Source organism: Otolemur garnettii, unplaced genomic scaffold, assembly GCF_000181295.1.
Source record: "Otolemur garnettii isolate 467f Iridium unplaced genomic scaffold, OtoGar3 scaffold00054, whole genome shotgun sequence".
Lineage (NCBI taxonomy): Eukaryota > Metazoa > Chordata > Mammalia > Primates > Galagidae > Otolemur > Otolemur garnettii.
This window is the reverse complement of record NW_003852449.1, coordinates 4,489,171-4,511,954: the sequence shown is the minus strand read 5'-3', so window position 1 is coordinate 4,511,954 and position 22,784 is coordinate 4,489,171. Positions and strand designations below refer to the sequence as shown.

The 22,784-nt window shown below is 37.7% G+C and overlaps 1 protein-coding gene across 2 annotated transcripts in view; it reads right to left on the bottom strand.

Annotated features, from left to right (window-relative positions):
- The window catches only part of MAP4K5 (mitogen-activated protein kinase kinase kinase kinase 5), a 102,330-nt gene that overhangs the window by 28,678 nt on the left and 50,868 nt on the right, over nucleotides 1–22,784 (bottom strand). For both annotated transcript variants that reach the window (XM_023514480.1, XM_003792154.3), the window contains exons 9-16: nucleotides 22,345–22,417; nucleotides 18,091–18,222; nucleotides 15,827–15,889; nucleotides 13,741–13,822; nucleotides 12,629–12,745; nucleotides 6,695–6,773; nucleotides 1,753–1,811; nucleotides 417–484 (exon numbers count right to left, since the gene is read on the bottom strand). In XM_023514480.1, coding sequence (XP_023370248.1) covers nucleotides 417–484; nucleotides 1,753–1,811; nucleotides 6,695–6,773; nucleotides 12,629–12,745; nucleotides 13,741–13,822; nucleotides 15,827–15,889; nucleotides 18,091–18,222; nucleotides 22,345–22,417 — 673 coding nt within the window. The remainder of the gene's footprint in view (nucleotides 1–416; nucleotides 485–1,752; nucleotides 1,812–6,694; nucleotides 6,774–12,628; nucleotides 12,746–13,740; nucleotides 13,823–15,826; nucleotides 15,890–18,090; nucleotides 18,223–22,344; nucleotides 22,418–22,784) is intronic.

Below are 22,784 nucleotides of genomic sequence, written 5' to 3'. Positions count from 1 at the left end.
GAAAGAATGCACGACAAGCTAGGGAACTGCGGGACAATGGGAAGGGAATATATGGTTTTTGGCTGCTGTAAAGGTTAATGTAACTCCATTGGGGAATGAAGTTACTATAAAGGAGAGATGATCACTTCTTCTCAAATACTTTTCTTATTTAATTAAGTAAAACATCATTGGGTTTTTTTTCTTTGTTTTTGGAGACAGAGTCTCACTTTATCACCCTCGACTCTTGGGTTCAAGTGATCCTCTTGCTTCAGTTTTCCCTTCTTAGTAGAGATGAAGGTCTCACTCTGGCTCAGGCTGGTCTCCAACTGGTGAGGTCAAGCAATCCGTTCACCTCGGCTACCCACAGTGCTAGAATTACATGTGTAAGCCATTGCACCCAGCCTAAAATACAATTATTAAATTAGAAAACAACTTACTTGCCAGTATTTGCACCATCAACAAAAGGATTCCACTGTAATAAATAGTTTGGGTCCGATGATATACCCTGTGAAGACAAAAAATACAGTTTAAAATGTTATTAAGAGGATGAGGGGTCCATTAACTAAAGATAATTACTTTAAAATACAAAGTTTTACTAATGCTTAAAAATAAAGTAAATGTTAAGGTAACTTCTATGGTAACTCTAATAATATCTTGTTTTATTCTTTTAGATAAAGAAAGGGTTAACTAAACAGTAATCTCAAAATATGAATAATGGTTAAGAGAAGAAGTTATGGGGGGGTGCCCCTAGCTTAGGGGTTAGGGCACTGGCCACATGCTTTGGGGCTGGTAGGTTTGAACCTGGCCAGGGCCTGCTAAACAAGAAAAACTAGCCAGGCATTGTGGCAGGTGCCTGTAGTCCCAGCTACTAGGGAGGCTGAGGCAAGAGAATCGCTTGAGCCCAAGAGTTTGAGGTTGCTGTGAGCTATAATGCCATAGCACTCTATAGAGGGTGACAAAGTGAGACCCTGTCTCAAAAAAAAAAAAAAAAAGAAAGGATAAGAAGTTATGTTAACAAACAGAGAGATGGTATGAGCCTATAGTACCAGCTTCCTGGGAGGCTGAGGTAAGGGGACACTTGAGCCCAGGAGTTTGAGGCCAGCCTGTGCAACAAAGCAAGATTCATCTTAACAAACAAAAAGGGTAAGAAATGTAAAAATGTAGAATTTACCATTCCTCTAACATAATCAATAAGGAAAAAGGTCCTGAAAGCTTAAAAGCTGGACACCAAATTTGATGCATTTAATAATGTCATGTAAATTCTTCAAAAGACTCAGGAAGGTCAAAATGAATGGTTGAAATAGTGTATTACGTTGTACCCTAGTCAAAATACACCTAACTATAAACTTATTCAAACTTTAGTAAGTGGAAAAACTATCAGAATTAATGCTTAAAAAGAGTTCATTACTTTGTTCTTTAATCCAAGTACTCTTAAGTTTAAGAACGTTTTTTGTTTTCATTTTGGAGCAGGGTCTCACTCTTGTGCAGGTCATAGTGCCTGTAACTTCCAACTCCTATGCTCAAGTGACCCTCCTATTCCTTGTATAAGAGTAGCTACAACTACAGGTAGACGCCACCACAGTGGCTAATTTTATTTTTCTTGATAGGGTCTCACTATCTATTGTTGTCTAGGATGGTCCTGAACTTCTGGCCGCCAGTGATTGTTTTGCCTTGGCCTCACGAAGTGCTGGGATTACAGGAAAGAGACACCTTGCCTCACCTAGTTTTCTCAAATTTTAATTTAGAAAAAATTTTTTATGTCACAAGTCTTACCATTTCATCCCGTGCTTCAGTTTCTTTTCTCAGAGGAGGTTCAAATTGTAATTTGTCAACTGCAAAATATATAACAGATATTTACAAACTCAGCAACTTAAAGAGCTCATCTCAGAAATGTATGTAATGAGAAGCTTGCATTTTGTCAGGGGCAAAGAGGAGGGGAAGATAAGAACACAAAAATCTCTTATTTATTTATTTATTTTTGGTACAGAAGTATTTAGGTTTACCAATAGAAGTAACAATCTGGGATCTTCCTAATGTCGTTACTTGATACTTGGTTGGAATCAGGAAATTAAACAGTATTTTTGTGTAAGAGATTTTTAAAAATTCATACACGTTAGCTAACTAAGGAAAACTTAAAGAATTTTGTCTATGCTGTGGACTCTGTTTTGAGAATAATTCAAGCTACAGCTTCAAGGCAGAGATTAACTAAGAAAAATAACCTATGAATTATCTAAAAATAGCAAATGATTTCTGTCAAATTAAGTGTTACAATGGTGTTCAGGAATCTAATATCATATTTTGCTAATTATTTAGTTTATTTGGCCTGGCCAGATTGATTTCAAAATTATTACAAATATTCAAAGAGGAACTTCTTTTATATGAGATGTCCCAAAATAGAGAAAAGGATGGTTTATTACTTATTATAAAGTATGTAGAATTTAAAAATTCTAAAATCTAATGTGACTAAAAGGCCAAAATTTTTTTTTTAAATACTCGTACTTGCATCACAGAGATGTACGATTCTAAAATACAGTCATAGCAAACAAAATACATTTGTGAAACTTTCAAATAGGGTCCAGATGTCCTTATCCCTAAATGTAAGACTGTAAAAGTAACGTGAAGTGCTGACATAATCCCTCACGTTAAAAACAGTGAGTCATAGAATCTTCAATACAAGATTGAAAGGCATTCCATAAAACATAGAACCTACTTTAAAATAAAATGTAAAATAAAAAGTTTTTGTCATTAAAGACTATTTCACATAATTTTTAAAACATTTAAATTGAAGTACTACTACTATGATTCATAAAGAACTACTTTACTCATTTGAGATAAGCTAAAGTTTGTGTAACAACTAGAAACACTGGCAAACAGGTCTAAAGATGCATTATAAAAGGCATAAATATGAAAAATCACTTTTTAATAATAAGAATTATATATCTAACACATTTTAAAACTTAAATTTCTAGAGAAAATGAGTTTCATATATTTGGATTTAAGACACAGTGAGGGTTGGGCAGTGCCTGTGCTTCAAAGGAGTAGGGCGGCAGCCCCATATATACCAGAGGTGGTGGGTTCAAACCCAGCCCCAGCCAAAAACTGGGGAAAAAAAAAAAAAAGATACAGTGAAGGCTGGGTGCGGTGGCTCACACATGTAATCCTAGAACTTTGGGAGGCTGAAGCCCAGGAGTTTTAGATTGCAGTTAACTATGGAAATGTCCCTGTAGTCTGGGCAACAGAGTAAGACTGTTTCAAATTCAAAAAAAAAAAAAAAAAAAAGAAAGAAAATGCAGTGAAATGGGTCATTAAAAATAAATGAGAGATATCATGTATAATTGCTTAAAAAGTTTTTTTTGAAAGACAGGGAGGATCTGGCTCTGTTGCTCAGGCTGGGCTCAAATGATCCTCCCACCTCAGCCTCTGAAGGAGCCGGGACTATAGGCATGTATCACTGTGCCTGGCTAGTTCGGTTTGTTCGTTCTTTGTAAAGACATGAGATCTTGCTTGCTGCCCCGCCTAATGTTTTGTTTCAACACATGGGAAAAGGTATCTTTAAAAAAAAAAAAATTAAATTCCATATGACTAGCCTAAAATTACTGTAGCTATGCTTTACAGCACAGAATTCTGAAGTCTCTAATTTTTGTTGCTGTGTGTGATAAACCGAACCTTAGATTTTTTTTTTTTTTTAAGAAAATCCTAATAGTGCCTTTGGATGCATCCTTGGGCCACGAAAGTGAAATGGGTGAGGCCTTCTATTATCTACCCTCGTAATCTCTGAAAGACAATATGGTTCAGACCATATTGAAGTAACAGGGATTGAACTTACCCTTCTGCTACATACATGTAACATATAAACGAAAGCAACTGTTTTAAGGCAATGGACAACAGACACCTGTGTGATCCTCAAGAGAAGGGCAATGCATGGAGCAAACTAGGGCACAAGAGTGTAGAGCCCCGGGCAGCTGTCCCCGGGCAGGGGAAGCAAAGATTGGAATTTGGGGCTGCTTAGGCTATGGGAATTTGAAGGTTAACCATGACCCAAACCTGCCTAACCCTAACTCTCTGTAGTACAAAGAAGGCACGACAGAACTACGCAAAGGAATCTCCTTAAATCCTGAATACCTACAGCAAAGCAAAACCATACATGGTATCTCAGAAAACAGTTAACAGAGCACTGGGGGCTTCTGGAGATCCCACAGTACCAGGAAAAATATCTGAGTTTCCACCAGAGGAAAGAACTTGCTAAATACTCTGTAAAATAAAACCTGCCACAAGCCTCACAAGAATCAAGGTGACGCATCAGACAATTAACTCAAGGGAAAGAGAACAACACTCTTTAAAGAAAGAGGACAAAATCCAGACACTCAATGCTGTATTACATCATCCAAGATACAACAGAAACAAGACATATGAGGAAGCTGGAAAATAGAAACCATAACTAGGTAAAAGAAATTAACAGACACAGACTCAGAGATGACACAGATGTTGAAATCAGCAGACAAAATTTTAAGATAATTATAAATGTATTCAGGAATTTAAGAGAATATGATGGATACAGTAGGTATTAAGATGTAATATTTCAGTAGAGAAATATAAATTGTACATATGTATATGTGTTTATATATGTATATTGTATGTATACACTGAAAGTCTAGATCTGGAAAATAGCTTATCTAAAATCAAAGTCCCAGGACAGGCTTAATAGCAGATATTACTAGAAAAGATCCGTGAAGGTGAAGGCAAAGCAACAGAAATGAAACTGAAGTCCAGAGAACCTGCACATGTGGTTATGGGAGACAGAGAGGGAGCAAGCCTCAGTGCCCCTGAAACAATACAGGGTGTTAGACATGTGAGGTCTGTCTGGAAAGTTTCCAGCCATTGTTCCTCAATAAATGTCTCTATTTTTTGTATTACAGTGCTGGATTCTTTCCAGACAGACCTCCTGTAAAGTGGAGTCCCAGAAGCAGAAGAAAGAGATTGGGACAGAAATCTCAAAGAAATAGTGACTAATTTTATTTGCCAGATTTGATGAAATGTATCAAACCATAGGCTAAGTTCAGTGAACCCAGGACTGAACAAACATAAGAAAAATGCATCTACATACATCACAATTTGCTAAAAAATAAAAGCCACAAAAGTTTCACACTGTAGTACCCTGTATCTTTTAAAAAATTTTTGAGTTGATGTCAAGAATTGGGCTATAAACTGCAGATAAAAATACTAATGTAGAGGAACATATGGGTATGGTCTACTTCAGATAATTTTTCTTCATTTTTCTGTCAACAAAGGCTTTTGTTGGGTAATTATATATCTATTTCTAAACAGATAATGAATGCTTGTCAAAAAGACTTAACTGTAATGACAAAAAAAAAGTGCTTGAGTTTGTGCTTCCTGGCTGGGGCACCTCTAATTAGCTCTCTAGAGATGGAAAAATCCACTTTCATAGGACTGTTAGAGAATTGTTAAGACAGTACAGATGATCCTTGACCTACGATGGCTCGACTTACAATTTTTTGAGTTTTTGATGGTGCAAAAGTGACGCACATTCACTAGGAACCATACTTAGATCTTTGATCTTTTCACAGGCTGGAGATACATGACAAGGCAGTAGCAACGAAAATAATTTTGTGGTTGGAGGTCACCACCACATGAGGAACTGTTTAAAGGGTTGCGGCATTAGGAAGGTTGAGAACCACTGTTGTATAAGAAGGAAGCAGCACAGGAAGAACTCAACCTGGGCACTAACAAAGACACTGAATTTCAAATTATTGCCTTAGTTATGAAAGGGCCAGTCAGACAACTGACATGGAGAGACATTCTAACTCTCCAGGGACTTGGATTTCTAAAGCTACCTCAGAAAGCTAAAGATATGTGAGCTCTACAAACTCAGACTCACACAATACAGCCACCTGCAATGTTCTAGCCAGCCCAGATATTTAAAGAATTACTTTCCTCTATTATGGCTTACAATTTTATTTGTATTTTGTTAGTCATATATCTTATTTTACTGTAAGGTACTTTAAATCTCTTAAAACAAGAATGCACTTAAGTCAATAAACCCATACCTAAAGCTTCTTTACAAATTTGTTTTTAAATTAATGTGGCTAAAGTGACAAATATTACTGATAAAAAAATTTCATATTAATAATTAATTTATGAAATTAAAAAATCTTGTCTTTTAAATATTTATTTAGAAAGTTTCTTCTTAGTGTTAATCTGACTAAACTGAAACCGATCCAAATGTTCAATAGAGGAAAGTGACCAACTATAACATGAGAAACAGAATGCGACCAATAAATGGTGGTTATAAAGTCTACACTAACATCCGGAAGATACTTCCATCATTACGTGAAATTGGATGTATAGTATAAATTCAGCCACGTAAAAATATACATGTAAAGGAAATTCAGCCCAATATTAACTGTGGTTGGCTCTGAGTGATGTGATTGCATGCAATGTTACTATTCTATTTTTTTATTTTCAAAAACTTTTAGCAATGGGCAGTATTATCTCCATAATTAGAAAATAAAAACTATTCACAAATTATAAACCAAGGGAATTTCATCAAAACTAGAAGAGTAACTCCTATTTTAGAAATATTCTGATATACTGAAGCATGTAGCCTTAGTCTGAGAGTTTATTGTTCCACAGAAAAACATAACACCCAGATCAACCCTCCAAAACCACCAATGGAAAAGGCATCCCAGACACGTACAGTTTATCTCTGACGCTGTCCGCTCAGCTCTGACGTTCCTGTTTGTAGATCTGATGGTATGACGAATGATGGCATGGGGCTGTGAATACAAGCACAGTATACAGACTTTAGAAATTTTCAATGATAAAATCAAAATTAGAAGGTCAAGCTTTCTCTTTTTAATGATCATTTATTGACAAATATGACTACTAATAAACTAAATTATAGGAAAAACAAAAAATACAGCAAACACTAAGATACTTTAAAAGTTTATTCACTTGCTTCACATTTATACTGTGTGAACTACTGAAGAGACTCAAAGAGAGTCAGAGACAAATGCCCTCAAAGAGCATATAGCCTAAGATACAGGTCCTTAAAAGATTGGAAAATGGCAAGTGCTATCTTAGGAAGATAAGCGGATTACCAGAGCTCAGAGGAGGATGAAATGACTGGGACCTGTAGGGGTACAGAAGTTCTTCATGAGGGCTGTAATCTCATTTGAAGGCTGAAGTGTGAGTAGGCATTATTAGATATGTGGCAATGTAGGAAGAGAATTCTAGACAGCAAAAAGAATATGAACGAAGTGGTGAAAGAAAGACAGGAAACTGTGGAGTGTCTGTAGGAGGTGGGGGTTGGTCACTATTTGGTTGCAGGGAAGATTAGGTGACAGATGAGAAAACCAGAAAGGCAGATGTGGGGTGAGCCAGGTCACCAAAGGCTCTGAATGCCAGGCTTGGGCTCGCAACTTAATTTTCTCTGCAAAAGGAATTTTTTAAACATTTTATAGCAAGGGAGTGGCATCACCAGAGTTAGCTTTCAGGGCAATCTGACGCTGTTTTTAAGAATAATCTGATGAGTACATAAGAGAGTATGTAGGGGAAGAATACCGGATGCCGGAGATGAATACTGCAGTAAGCAGAGAGCTTACTGGCTCCACGAGCTTCTGCTGCTTTGAAGTTAGGCCTTCACTTCAACCCCCATCTACCATTCCTAATGACTCACTCTTGTTCACTGAAGGCTCTCAAAGCGGCCCAGGTGTTTTTTCCTCTATTTCAAGACCCATCATACCTAGGGACTTAAAAAGCCCACAAGGATCTGGTGTTCTGGACTTCAATTTTCTGAACTCATCTTTAAAGGCATTCTTACATACTGCAAAGCACGCTCCACTCCTATACGCACGCCGTGGATCCCGGCATCAGCTCTGATACATGAACTCACACTACACTCCATCTTTAAGCTTCCTCTTTTCTCCCAGTGCACTTGTTTAATGTTCCTGTCAGAGTAGCAAGTCCCTGATCTATGACTATCACTTTCTATTAGCATCCTCTCCTATTTTCACTTTTCTATGAAGTTTATATCTGGTAGTCCAAAAAAAAAAATTTTTTTTTTTAAAGACAGAGCCTCAAGCTGTTGCCCTGGGTAGAGTGCAGCGGCATCACAGCTCACAGCAACCTCCAACTCCTGGGTTCAAGCGATTCTCCTGCCTCAGCCTCCCAAGTAGTTGAAGCTATAGGCACCCGCCACAACGCCCGGCTATTTTTTGGGCTGTAGCCGTCATTGTTGTTTGGCGGGCCCAGGCTGGTTTCGAACCCACCAGCTCAGGTGTATGTGGCTGGTGCCTCAGCCGCTTGAGCCACCGCACAGAGCCTGGTGGTCCAAAATTTTAAGCAATCTCTTGCCAGTATCCTAAATTCTCCACTGGGTTTTTGTGTTTGTTTTTTTTTGCTTGTTTGTTTGTGTGAGATAGGGTCTCAATCTGCTGCCCAGGCTGAATGCAGTGGCACAATCATAGCTTACTGCAGGCTCCAACTCCTGGGCTCACGCAATCCTCTCTGCTAGTTAGGACTGCAGGTGTGTACCGCCACACCCAGATAAGTTTTTGAATACAGACAGGGTTTCACTATGTTGCTCAGGTTGGTATTAAACTCTAGGCCTCAGGTACCCTTCCTGCCTCACCCTCCCAAAGTGCTGGGATTCCTTCTAAGAGCACAGTACTGTGCCCAACTCCCCTGTCTTTCACAGTAAAATGACAGCCCCAGATAAACTCAGCTAGTTACCTATGTGTTTACATTTGGAGTACTGCTAGAGGAAAATTACAAAGCAGAACACACTGAAAATTCATCTCAGCTGAGCACTCAGCTCTGCTTCAGGCAGTCAACCCGTCCATTCTCCTCAATTACTATTCACACCTTCTCCACACTCTTCAAACCTACCCATTTCCCTCCACACTTTTGGGAGATGAGCTTGCTGTTCCCCTCACAGAGAAAATAGAAAGCACCAGCTCTGCTATCAGCCATCCTCCTCCTAATACAGCAAATGTTACGTTATCTAATATCGAGTCCCTCATGGTCTGCCTCCCAGCTTCTCGTTCCTTCTCGTGGACTCTGCCTAACCTCTTCGCTGCTTTTCAATCTTCTATCTCTATTCACTGGACTGTTTTTATAAGCATGTTCAAGCCCTCCACCATAAAAATAAATAAATCTCTCTCCAACTCATTCTCTTCCAGCTATTGCTCTCTTAATCCCTCTCTTACAACTTTCATAAATGAATCACTATACTTATCTTTCAAACAACTCAGTATAGCTTCCCCTTCTTATCTGAAAATCATCCTTGTTGAAGTCATCAAACATTACCACCTAAAGCTGAAGACCACTTTAACCTGAGTGCTAGGCAGTGTCTTCCTGGAACGCTCCTTCCTTCTTTCAGAGTTCCTTCTCAATCTTTGCTGGTTGCTCTTTGCCTACCTGATCCTTAAATTCTGGGGGAAATCACAGTTTTTTCCTGGTTGCTCTTTTCACTCCACCTGCTTCCCTAGGGAAGTCACATATACTGCTTGCAACATCCACTACAGCTATAACCAATGACTCTCTATGGTGTATCTCTGGTCCAGGCTTTCTCCCCATGCTACAAACACATACCTGGCTTCTAACCAGACCTCCATTTGGAACTCCTGTGCAACATCATGTTCAGTATACAACTGAACTCACCTTCCTTTCCAAACCTGATTTGACCCTAGTGTTCCCATCTCAGTAAATGGTGAAATGAACCCACCTGGTCCAGTCAAAATCTGGTAGTAATCTTTTCTTATCCCTCACCTTTATGCCTTTATCCAATCACCAGCTCTCTTGTATAATTCTTTTTCTTTTTTTAGCCCTCAGTAGAGTGCTGTGGCGTCACAGCTCATAGCAACCTCAAACTCTTGGGCTCAAGTGATTCTCTTATCTCAGTCTCCCAAGTTGCTGGGACTACAGGCATCCACTGCAATGTTCGGCTATTTTTAGAGATGGGATCTTGCTCTTGCCCAGGCTGGTCTCCAACCTGTGAGCTCAGGCAATCCACCTGCCTCAGCCTCCCAGAGTGCTAGGATTATAGGCATGAGACACCGTACCCGGCTTTACAATTCTTGAATTAATCTACTTTTCTGCATCCTTGCACTACCACCTTCGTTTAACATATCAACTGCCAAGTGAATTGTATTTAACTTAAGACAGTTTTGAGCCCAAGGTCTCGTGAAGCATATGTAACTCACATTTCTTTTGAGCTAATAAAAACCATGGCTCCAAGGAAGAAAACATTTTTCTAGTGTGGTAGTCAATGTGTTAAATTACCATTGTCTCTATCCTGGATAACATCACAGTCTTTTAAGAGGTTTTCATGAATGAAATCACCATTGTGAAGTCATTTGAGATGTTTTAAAAATGTGTACCTAATTATGTCACTGCCTTATCCTTTAGAGGTTACCTGCTGGCCTCAGGCTAAAGCCGGCATATCTAACATGGCTGAGGCAGCAGAAGTCCAGCTCTGTAACCTCATCTTCTGCTCCAGCCAGACTGACTCTTTGGTCCTTGCACACTCTGCCGACTTTCTCATCACCAGGCTTTCACACAGGCTATCATTTCTCTGCCCAGACCACTTATGTTTGCTCTCTTCTTATACTTTTAATTTATACTTCAGGTTTTCATCTTGAATATCGCTTCCATAGTGAGTCTTTTTCTCCCCCCTGTAATAGCCTCCATCTTTCTCATTCCATGAAAGTTACCACACTTGTAAATTATTTGTTGGTATTTCTGAAAATTTCCTTTGACACTGTACCATGAGGTCTATGACAGCAGAGACACTTTGTCTCATACACCACTGTGCCCTCAACTGCCTGGACGAGGTTTTACATTTCAAGGACTGAAAAGTTTGGTGATATCATTACACAGAAACAGAGAATTCAGAAAGTAGAGTAGATTTGGGAAGCCTAGCAAAATAGAGTGGGAAATAAAAAAAATCTATGTGTGGTTGGCTTATTTAATATTTTCAATTAAAGTTCATTTAACATTCAACAGATTATTGCCAACATTCTAGGCAATGGGGAAACAAAGATTAGTGTGAACACTAATGTCCAATGACTATTTCTCTTAAGTATACACAGAATGGCCAGGCACAGTGGCTCATGCTTGTAATCCTAGGACTCTGGGAGGCTGAGGGAGTGGACTGCTTGAGCTCAGGAGTTTGAGACCAGTCTAGGTGAGACCCTGTCTCTACTAAAAATAGAAAAAAAATAATTAGCTGGGTGTTGTGGCAGGCACTTGTAGTCTCAGCTACTAGGGAGGCTGAAGCAGAAGGACACTTGAGCTCAGGAATTTGAGGTTGCTGTGAGCTATGATGATGCCGTAGCACTGTCTCAAAAAAAGAATACACACACACACACACACACACACACACACACACACACACAGAGAAATCTATATCTATGGTGCCTGGATCTAGATCCTGGTTCTACTACTGATAGCCATAATCTTAGACAAATTACTTCCATTTCTTTGTCTCTTGTTTCCTCATTTGTAAAAGGGGTATTAGCAGTACCTACTACAAAAGACTATTTTGTGTATTAGATGAGTAAACGTGGAAATTATCTGGCCTAATGCTTGGCACACAATGCGTACTCAGTAAGTGTTAGTAATATAATATTCAGAAGGAAAAATTTTAAACTCAAGAACATGAAATAGAAAATCTCCTTTTATAATAACCAACAACATGTAAATGTTAGTTTTGTAGTCCTGTCAGTAGTGAAGGTAGAGCTATAAAGGTAAATAAAGTCCAGAGAGAAATGATGGAAAAGGTTCAGGAAAACACAGAAGTAATCATAAAAAGAAAGGGAGAAACAAAAGGAGAGAAAGAGGCACTCAAGAAAAACACAGTGCGTTTCATACAGAGGCGCAAACAGGCACCTGCTGAGAGCAGGAAGTCTGCAGCCCTCATCTCCTGACAACACGCTGTGTTGTGATGGATAACACATTAATGACAATTCTATGGTAGTTAAGAATGGCCCTACATGTAATTAGGTAAGAAGTATTAGAAAGGACAAAAATTTCTGATGGGCATTTCAACTTAGTTCATTAAAATTATTTGTATTCTGTTAATGATCTGCGTAATAGGAAATCTAAAGAGTCTCTCCTGTGAGAGACATGTTCTGTGGCTACTTTTGTCCTTAGTCTAAACTTTAGACTTTCTTTCCTTGGAAATATATGTCCTTCATAGACATCCTATGGAAAGATGGGACTTTGATGGAACTTTCAGCAGCTGAGGTCTGGGGAGAGGGAAATCACAAGAAGAGAAAGCACGTCTGCATTTCCAGAAGGGGAGACCCCTGAGCAGAGTCCCAGTGACCTCTTAAAGACTTCGTGCAAACCTAACTAAGGAAATGAAAAGAGATGGTGTTAAGAAGACTCATCCTAGTTTTGGAGAAAACTAGGATTAAGAAAAGTATCCACTGGTTATATTATGTACATTATACCACAAAGAGAGAAAGTGTCAACTGGTAATTATATGCTAGATAAGTGGTACTTTATACTATTAATCTCTGCAGCTAAGCTTGGTTTACTTAAGTTTAAAAGGTGAGTCAAAAAACAAACTCTAAGGCCGTATGGCCATTTGTTTTCAAGTCTAAGACTGCAAACACTTCCTTACCTCGAAGTCATCGTCATCGCCCTCAGTGTAATGTGTGTGGTTGTCGGGGTTGTTCACTTTGTCCAACAGCTCAACAGCGAGGGCCCGAGAGAGGCCTGGCTGCCCAACAAAAGTGTGCTAAGGAGAAAGAAAACAGCATTTCCAGAGTCTGTCTCTACATCTGTGGCTTATAGGAAATGTTATTTCTACTTTTTCATTCAGCAATGAGTAGAGATGACCATTTGGTAGCCTTACTAATACAAGTAAACTGAGAAAGTATTAGTAAAAACATTAATCAGAGAACCCATAATTATATATTATAAAACCAAAGAGCTTTTGTGGGATAAATTTAGAAAATGAAAAATTTTTCTTTCTAAACTCATCTAATTTATATTAAGTTTAAAATTACAACTTTGGGCACCAGTCCCATATGCCAGAGGTGGTAGGTTCAAACCCAGCCCTGGCCAAAAACTGCAAAAAATAAATAAATAAATTACAACTTTGGCTGTACCAATGACATTCATTACTCATGTCATTATACTGATAAGCAAACGATTACTGTGTTATAGTCTGTAATCACAATAAGAAAAAAAGCATGTATATTCTACATTTGTTAGCATTTAATTCAATAAATTTACATTAATACATAAATACATATATAAATATTGGCATTTACATAAAGCTTTCCTAGGTTACTGTAATCAGTAACTTTTTATAATACAGAAGTATTTTATACACATTACATAAGCCAAGAAAAGCAATTAATTTTAGATGACAGCAATATTTTTAACAGTTTTCTCTAGGCCAAGGGTCAGCAAACTCCAGGCCAGGAGCAAACTCTGATACACTGCCTCTTTTGTAAACAGTTTTACTGGGCATTAAAACTATACCCACATATGCACATTGGCTACAGCTGTCTGCGTGCTACAACAGCAGCACTTAGGACTGTGACAGAATCTGCACAGCCTGTAGAGTCTGAAATAGTCACTGTCTGGTCCCTCTAGAAAGTTAATGACCCCTGCTGTGGGACACCACTCATAGTTTTATATTAAAAGCCTAAATACTCCTGTCTTTGGGATATAACTAATTAGTGCCCAAGCATAGGAAATTGTTCTGTAATTTTAATGACTTACAGTCAGAAGTCTTTCAGCAGTTGGTCTTTTTTTGGGGTTTTTGGTTAGCGCTATTTTGACAAAATTATGGAATGTTGACGACCTTCAAATAAAAAGAGACATGTACAAAAATAACTACTACTATTAGTTTTCTAGTGTTACTAAATAAAATTAATTTAGCAGCAGTGAGAAAGTCTGAAACACATAACTTCTTCTGAGGGCTCAGAGTTCTATGTAGTACAGTCCTTGGAAACATCTGTGTCAGTTGTTTCTCTCAGGCAAAATGCAATGAAGTACTAATGTAGTAATATACAGCCTCTAAAAATTATACCAAAAACTAGACATGGTTGTGTCATTTACATCATTTATGATCTTCTTTTCTAAGTCATGCTTAAGAGTTGCAATGTTCTCTTCCCATTGTCTAATTTAAATGATGTACTATACCAAGAGCTAGAAGGCAGGGAGGTAAGGCGGAAAATGTAACGACTACTGAAATCCTAAAAAGGCTACTGAATCTCCTAGGGAAAGGGGGAAGACATAAACCAAAGGTATCATATTTGATAATGAACAACAAAAAGGGATATTTCCATGGCAAGGTTCCACCGTAGGAGAGACGGGACTAGAAGTAGAGACAGAAAAACCTCAGTTATCAGCAGTGACAGTAACCACACAGCAGTCCTCTGCAGAGACACTGGATGGCTTGTGACAGAGATAACACAGAGTCAGACGGTATCTGAAGACTGGCAAGAAAGGTTCTCCAGTGGTAATAACTGCTCTGGAATCTGACTTCGAAGTTAGTGCTGATAACTAACAGTTCTTCATTCCTGAATGAATATTCAGGCATTCCTGCCATAAAGCCCTTTAGTTCAGATGACTACAAATTTAGGGCAACAGGGAGTCAGAAGACACAAGTGTTAACACAAAAGTCGCAGTAGGCTATAAATTACTTTATTTCCACTGTGTGATTTTCCCTTCATTCCTGGCATCATTCCCAGAACGGCCTGGATCCTACATAAAGCTATGCACAGGCAGGCCAATGAAATACAAGCAGGGGTTAGAAGTCGTGTGGAGGAGGGGCCGCACAGACACCGAAACAAGCTATAGGGCTGTCTCCCCGGAAGGAAGAGTAGATAAACACACAGAATTGGGGGGTGGGGGAGTTTGTGGACCTGTAAGACAGCCATGTAATCTACATGAAGAATTCCAGAATTTAAGAACTTAGAAACCTTTAATTGTATAATTTCTTTTATTAAATATGAGGAAACTATTAGAAAAATAATTTCCCTTCCTTATTTATTTATTTTTTTGAGACAGAGTCTCACTATGTTGCCCTCAGTAGAGTGCTGTGACATCACAGCTCATAGCAACCTCAAACTCCTGGGCTCAAGTAATTCTCTTGCCTCAGCCTCCCAAGTAGCTGGGACCACAGGTGCCCGCCACAACACCCGGCTTTTTTTTGTTGCAGTTGTCATTGTTTAGCTGGCCCAGGCTGGGTTTGAACCTGCCAGCCTAGGTGCATGTGGCTGATGCTGTAACCACTGAGCTATAGGCGCCGAGCCAAGAAAAATAATTTCCAACTGTCATCCAACTGATTATATCTTTATAGACTATAATGACAGGTGATCTGCTTTACTTTCTAAGAGAAAGAAGAGATTAGAATGAAAATAAGTAATGACCTTTTTGAGTATTACAGAGGGAAGGCAGAGAAAAACTAAGAGATTGATTTTCAGTGCCAGAGTACCTAGGAAATCTTTTCACGTCATGTTCCATGAAGGTTAATATGTCATTAATGGCAATAAAAGAATACAGGCCAAAAAACAGGTGAGTCTTCAAAATCTTAATGCATTCATTTCAATTCTTTTCCTCACTACACCTCTTACCCAAGTTGCCAAAAATCTAAGGAAATGATTGTGTTTTTCCGGGAAGGAAAAACTAGATAATAATCCTAGTTCCTTGAGACAGCTTTGAAGTTAATAAGCTTTGTAAGGCAGGGCAAACTGCTTCAATGCCCCTGGGCTTCACTTCCATCATCTGTACAGTAAAGGGAACTAACCGTGTGCCTCGCTTGACTATAAAATTCCATAAAACCATATATCCTTCAACTCACCATTTGGTTTTGTCCTTTAGTTTTGGAGGCTGAAAATTACTTTTTGACATTAAGAAGAGAGCCCTGAAATAAACATTTCAGTTAAAGAGCAATGCCAAAATACTTTTATCACTACATCGAACAAAATTAATATTCTGTAATGAATTGATATGATACACAAAACTACTACATATGTAGAGAAGAACTTTACTAATAAGTCTCTATTCACCAAGCAAAGTTACTAAATGTTAGAGGTTTACCACCATACTATTCCATCTGTAACTAGTACACACCCTAAGCACATGTCTATGTAATTGTGTACCATTCTGTAACACACAGAGATAATCTGTTACTCTAATATTAGGTTGTACATTTAACAAAAACTGGTCTCCACAATTATTTGGGAGCATATAAGCAAATTATATCCACTTCCTGACTAGTTTTCTTTTTTGGACAATAATTTCCAACATTCTCTCAGTATACATAAGCCAATCTATATGAGGACTTATCTGTGAATTCATCTTTGACCCATTTTCCTATGGGTTCTGGAGGTAGGACAGAGGATGTAAGAGAAAGTTCTAAAATGCTCTATTTCAGCACTCCTATAAAACCTTTTCTAGTTTCTAAGCAAAATCTTTAAATTCTTTAAAAATACCAAAGGTATTTTTCTTCTTAAAAATTAAATAATTCAAAATTTCACAAGAAAAATATCTATATTCCAACATTCTAAAATATTACTTTAAATTCTCTATTTAATAGTCTTTATCTAAATCACATAAATGCTCACTAATTTCTACATTATTGTAATTACATAATGTTTATTCTTTTTTCACTAATAATCAATTTTCCATGTTACTTTAATTCACACATACTATATAACAGCTGCCCTTAACTGTTAAAAATAATTTGCTTAGCAATCCACCAACTGTTGGGTATTTAGATTTTTTTTCCCCTGTTATGTGGAATGGATAATTCTTAGCATTTTCTTATCTTGGATTTTTCCTAAGTAGTGGTATCACTGGAACTGGAACATTGTTTTGTACTTAACAAATAACGACAAATTGCTTTGCTAAAGGGCTATACTTATCAGTAGTCCCACTAAAAGCAGCTATCAAATTAACCTGTAGATTTTTAGTTGCTCATGGAGGCAAATGATTTTCCCTGTTTCTTTAGTATCTGGTTCTTGCTCTTAAACATTAATTTATCTTTTACTCATTATCTCTGAATGAGTTCATAATGCCACTACATCCAGATAATTTTCCTATTTTTTTGTGGAGATAGGGTCTCAATATATGGCTTAGACTGGCCTTGAACTCCTCACCTCAAACCATCCTTCTGCCTTGGCCATCCCAAATGCCAGGATTACAGTGTGAACCACCGTGCCCAGCCCGTGCTGTTGTCGGTTACATGTTAGAAAAATGTTTTCCCCATTCTGTGGATTTTCCTTTTAACTTTATACCATTTACTTTAAAAGTTTAAATTTTATCCTGATTTATTTTCTTCTTCAAAATGTTAAAAAACTTTTCAAAAGCTCTCAAATTTTTTTCCTGAGACAATATATTCTAAAGTGTAAATGATACTTATATTCAACATAAGCACTTTTTCATTATTCCTAGACAAAGTAAAAAGAAATAAGATCAAATATAACTATACAAATCTCATCTGCATTCTATCATTTACTTATAATTTCATGTAGAGAAAAGAAACATGGCTCAGCACCTGTAGCTCAGTAGTTAGGGTGCCGGCCACATGCACTGGGGCTGGTGGGTTTGAACCCAGCCTGGGCCTGCTAAACAACAGTGAAAACAACAACAAAATACATGGGCTTTCTGGCAGACGCGTGTAGTCCCAGCTACTAAGGAGGCGGAGGCAAAAGAATCGCCAGAGCCCAAGAGTTTGAGGTTGCTGTGAGCTTTGGCACTCTACCAAGGGCAACACAGTGAGACTCTATCTCAAAAAAAAAAAGAAAAAAAGAAACAAGATCAACTGATGAAAGAATGAATGTAAAGGCTTAAAAAGACTTTTTTGAGAGTGATAACTACCATTTCCTAGTATGATTATTAAAAGAAATTTGTTTTATGTAAAAGCTTCAAAAAGTATAGACAATTATTTTATGTTGTTTTAAGAATGGCAACACAAGACATGTTTTAGATAAGATTACATGTGAATCCCTTACCATACCTTTACTATGTTCTTAAAAATGAGCGTGTAACACCTGAATTATCAGTATTTGTTTTCCCCAAGGACTTTGTCATTAACTGTCTAATTGAAAATAATGAGAACACCTCATTGGATGAAGATCGAACATGGGTGGCTGAAGTTCTCCGAGTTCAATTGCTGTTATTCCTACTGCCCAGATATCACACAGCTGGTTGTAGCCGCCATTCTTCTCCACTGCTGCAACTTCTGGGGCCATCCTACGAGAAATCAACGAACATAACTTTTAATTTTTATAAAAGATGACACGAAATCTGCTAGTTCTTGCTATAATCACTGGACTTGTTGGAGGAAAGGAAGCTGAGGGGTATTTACTGGCAAAGAGGAAACTTACTAGTAAAGACTTAAGTAAATATTACACACACACAATCTTTTAAAATGCATTATTTAAGAATCTTAAATTCCATTCTCTGAATGCTGGTGCTCTGAGGAAAAATCTTAACTTTAGTTTCTACACTGTGAATCTTGTTACGTAATTTGGGAAAAGAAAAAGAATACCTGAACCCTGTGAGTGTTATAGACAAGTTCCCAAAGGAGGTGAGACTTAGAATGAGTTAGTAGGAGGCAAAGAAGGGCAGGGAGCCTCAACATTTCAGTCAGAGGAAACAGTGCGAGTTCAGGGCGCAAGGGAGAGCACCAGGCCAGCTGGGACGTGTAGGACAGTGCCTGCTAATCAATGTGACCCTGGATGGGCTGACACGAGCCAGACACTGAGGTTACCAGCCTGTGTTGAGTACAGAGATGAAGGGCAAGCACTTACTCTTGTCCAAACGTATGAACATTTTTTATAATTCATTTTATCTTATTTTATAAAAGTCTAAGTCTATAATGGATAAGAAATTTAAAAAATCGTCTTTCACAACAAAGGGTTTGAAAGGGTCTAGAAAGTGTTTGGAAAATAGATCTGAGAAGTAGAGGCCAGATCATGAATGACCTACTATTATCAAAGGAAGTTTAGACTTTATAGAGAAAATGATGGTAACTCACTAAAAGATTTAATTATCAAAATAAGCTTAATCTAAACTCATGGCAACATGAAGGACAGGGTGAGAGGAGGGAACCCAGCCAGGCACAGGAGTTAGAGAACTATTTCAAAAATTAAAGGAAAAAATACATGGGATTTTCCAAAAGCAGTTTCAAAGGGAACACGACAAAAAGGGTTGATTTAAGATATTGATGTGAGTATAAAATGTTTGTGGATGTTGAAGTAGAGCTTTTACTGAACAACTGTTGAATATACAGAAAACTGAAGGTAAGCTGGGCAGCTCAGAGGAAAATACTTTTTCATTTTTAAATGCTTACTAATTTAAATTTTCTTTATATTGAATATTCACAGGGTACAATTTTCTTTTATATACACTTTGGTTTCAAAAAGCTATAGTAACACAGTGTCTCTCAATGTAGGTGTGGTTAAGAATACACAAAGTTACATATATAATAATAATAATGGGAATAGGAGTAAAGAGAGAAAAATGATCACCACCGAGCAAGATGACAGAAGGTAAGTTCCGTAAGGGAAAGAGGCTGAGCCCAGGGAAAGCAAATCAGTTTCATCTCCTCTGCCCACTGAAATTGTTCAGTGGCGGCTGAAGGAAATGTCAAGTTGACCAGCATTTCTGCACCTCCTGGCTTAGTGGGAACCTGATCATAGTCTGCCACAGGTGAAGAAAGGCAGAAGGTGAGCCACTTCTAAGAATGGGTAGGATTTAAGACAAACACAGAAAAGGGGTATTAATTAGTATTTTACCTGGTAGAGTCAGGGTACAAAAATAGATGATTTTGACAACAGTGTTTGTGAAGAGACTTGTCAAAGACAGAGACTGAGGGAGGGAAACAGTCATGTGATCAAAGAAATCCTATAGGTAATCTACCTTTAACTTTTATTTAAATGATACACATATTTAGTGAGGCATTTTTCTGTTATTAGAAGTGGTATGTGCTGACTGAAGAGTATTTGGAATATACAAAAAAAAATATGGGCCAGGCGTGGTGGTTCATGCCTATAATCCCAACACTCTGAAGGCTGCAGTGGAATGACTGCTTGAGACCAGAGGTTTAGACCAGTCTGAGAAACCCAGTGACACCATCTCTATAAATAAAAAGAATTAGCTAGGCATGATGGTGTGTGCCTGTAGTTCCAGCTACTCAGGAGGCTGAAACAAAGGATCATTTGGACCCAGGACTTTGAGGTTGCAGTGAACTATGTTCCCATTGCACTCAAGCCTAGGAAACAAAGTGAGACCTTGTCTTTTTTTTTTTTTTTTTTTTTTTACAGAGCCTCAAGCTTTCCCCCTGGGTAGAGTGCCGTGGCATCACAGCTCACAGCAATCTCCAACTCCTGGACTTAAGCAAGTCTCCTGCCTCAGCCTCCCAAGTAGCTGGGACCACAGGCACCCGCCACAACGCCTGGCATTTTTTTGGTTGCAGCTGTCATTGTTGTTTGGCGGGCCCAGGTTGGATTCGAACCCGCCACCTTAGGTGTATGTGGCTGGCACCTTAGCCACTTGAGCCACAGGTGCCGAGCCAAGACCTTGTCTTTAAAAAAAAAAGGAAAAAAGAAAACAAGTTAAGCATGATCCCACCTAAAGAAAGTCCTTGTTTCATGTATTTTCACCCATGATTTTTACTTACACATATACTCCTTTTACAAAAATGTCATAATATTGCATATGTTACTTTTAATCGTCCTTGTATAATTAACAGCGTATCATGGGCCTATTGGTGGACATTCATCTTTTACAACATAATTTTTTTGTGTGTGTGTGAGACAGAGTTTCACTGTGTCACCCTTGGTACAGTGCAGTGGCATCACAACTCACAGCAACCTCAAATTCTTGGACTTATGCGATTCTCTTCCCTCAGGCACCCGCCACAACGCTGGGCTGTTTTTTGGTTGTAGTTGTCTTTGTTCTTTAGCAGACCTGGGCCGGGCTCGAACCTGCCAGCCTAGGTGTATGTGGCCGGCACCTAACCACTGAGCTACAGGCATGGAGCCTACAACACAATTTTTAAGGACAGCATATGATTCCAATGAAATGAATAAATGTATGCAATTTCCTTAACTAATTTCTGTTGCATTATTATTTTCTCTCAATTTTTCATTATTAAAATACTGTGTAAAGCTCTTCATATATAAATCTGCATGCCTCTTTTATAAATATTTACAAATAATTTGGAGTTTAAAGAACATATACATTGTTTAAGATTTTTGAAAAACACTGTCAAATTATGCTTTAAAATTATTCTACCAATTTCTACTTTCACTGCCAAATATTTAGTGATAGTATTACTCATGATTCCCAATATTTCCCAATTTGACAGAATAGAATGCCACTGTTTAACTTTCATTTTTATGCCTCAAGAGAATCATATTTAATGATATATATATGATATTTTAACAATTTCCTGCTTCTAATGAGATGCTCTTTTTATTGACTTATAAAAACTTACATATTAAAGATATTAAATCTAATTTGGCATCTTTTAGCCAATTTTCCTGTTTTGTTATTTGCTTTTTAATTAAGCTGGTAGACATATACTGTGTAAGTCTTAAATTTTCATGTAGTCAAATCTATCAGTCTTTCTCTTTAGAGTTAGTTTTATGCTTTCATGCCCAAAAAGGCTTCCTCAATTCTTAAAGCAGGTATTTATTGATAGCTCTTCTGGTTTTATTTTCTATTTAATTACTTCCTATCATGTACAGTTTATTTTTTTCCCCAGGTACAAGGTATGGAGCTACTTTAAGTTTCTTTCAGAATAATAAATTATCCAATACTGCACATTAAGGAATCTAACCTTTCACATGAACTATGCATGTTGCCTTTTAAACATTCACTAAATTACTAAGACTACAAGGCTTTCTAGTTAAATCGTCTGCCATTAGTGAAAGCAATGTTTTAGAAAGATTATTTTGTCACTAAAGGTAAGATGTTCAAGGGTGGCTAGTGTAGACTAATGGTAGGTGAGATGTAGGAGTTTTAACAGTCAGGAAGAGAAGTCCTAGATTAAAATAGAAGCAATACTAGAAGAAAGGATAAGAAAATTACAAGCGGTGATGCAAGTCTTTTGTTGAAAATTTTATATCTATGGGTCCTCCCATTATAAATCCTAAGGACAGTAAAAATTGTTAGGGCTTTAACAGTGGGAAAGCTGGATGATGAAAATGAGCATCAAAGTTCCCTAGCCCAGTCAGAACTAAGACAGTATCAAGGAACACATAAATATGCTACCATTCAATTTTCACTTGTATCACCAAGTATCAAGACTGATCACTAACTATGAAGAAATGAAAACCAACAAATTCCATCACAGTAATGTCTTACCAGTAAGGCGTGCCAATGAAAGATTTTCTTTTTGCAATGGTAGCTGTTATTTTTGCAGCCACGCCAAAGTCAGCTAGTGAGGAAAAAACAGAAAATTTCAGGTCTTTTCAGTGCAACAACCAACGTTTTTAAGTTCTACCCTCAGGCATGGCATTATTAATAATTCAGATATAAATGTTAGGAAAATGTATATAATTGAATACCTAAATCTCTGCTTGCTTGGTTCATAATAATCATTAAAACAAAAGAATGTATTAGAACTTTAACAGAATAAATATGTACTTTATTAAGAACAAAGTTAACAAAATTACATATATTTAGATTTCTTTTATCCTAACACAAAAGGTTAGCATTTTGGTACAATTTTTTAAAAGTCCTTTCTCTACATATAAACTATTTAATTGTTGTTAAACATGGTTGTAAAACACGTGTACTATGCA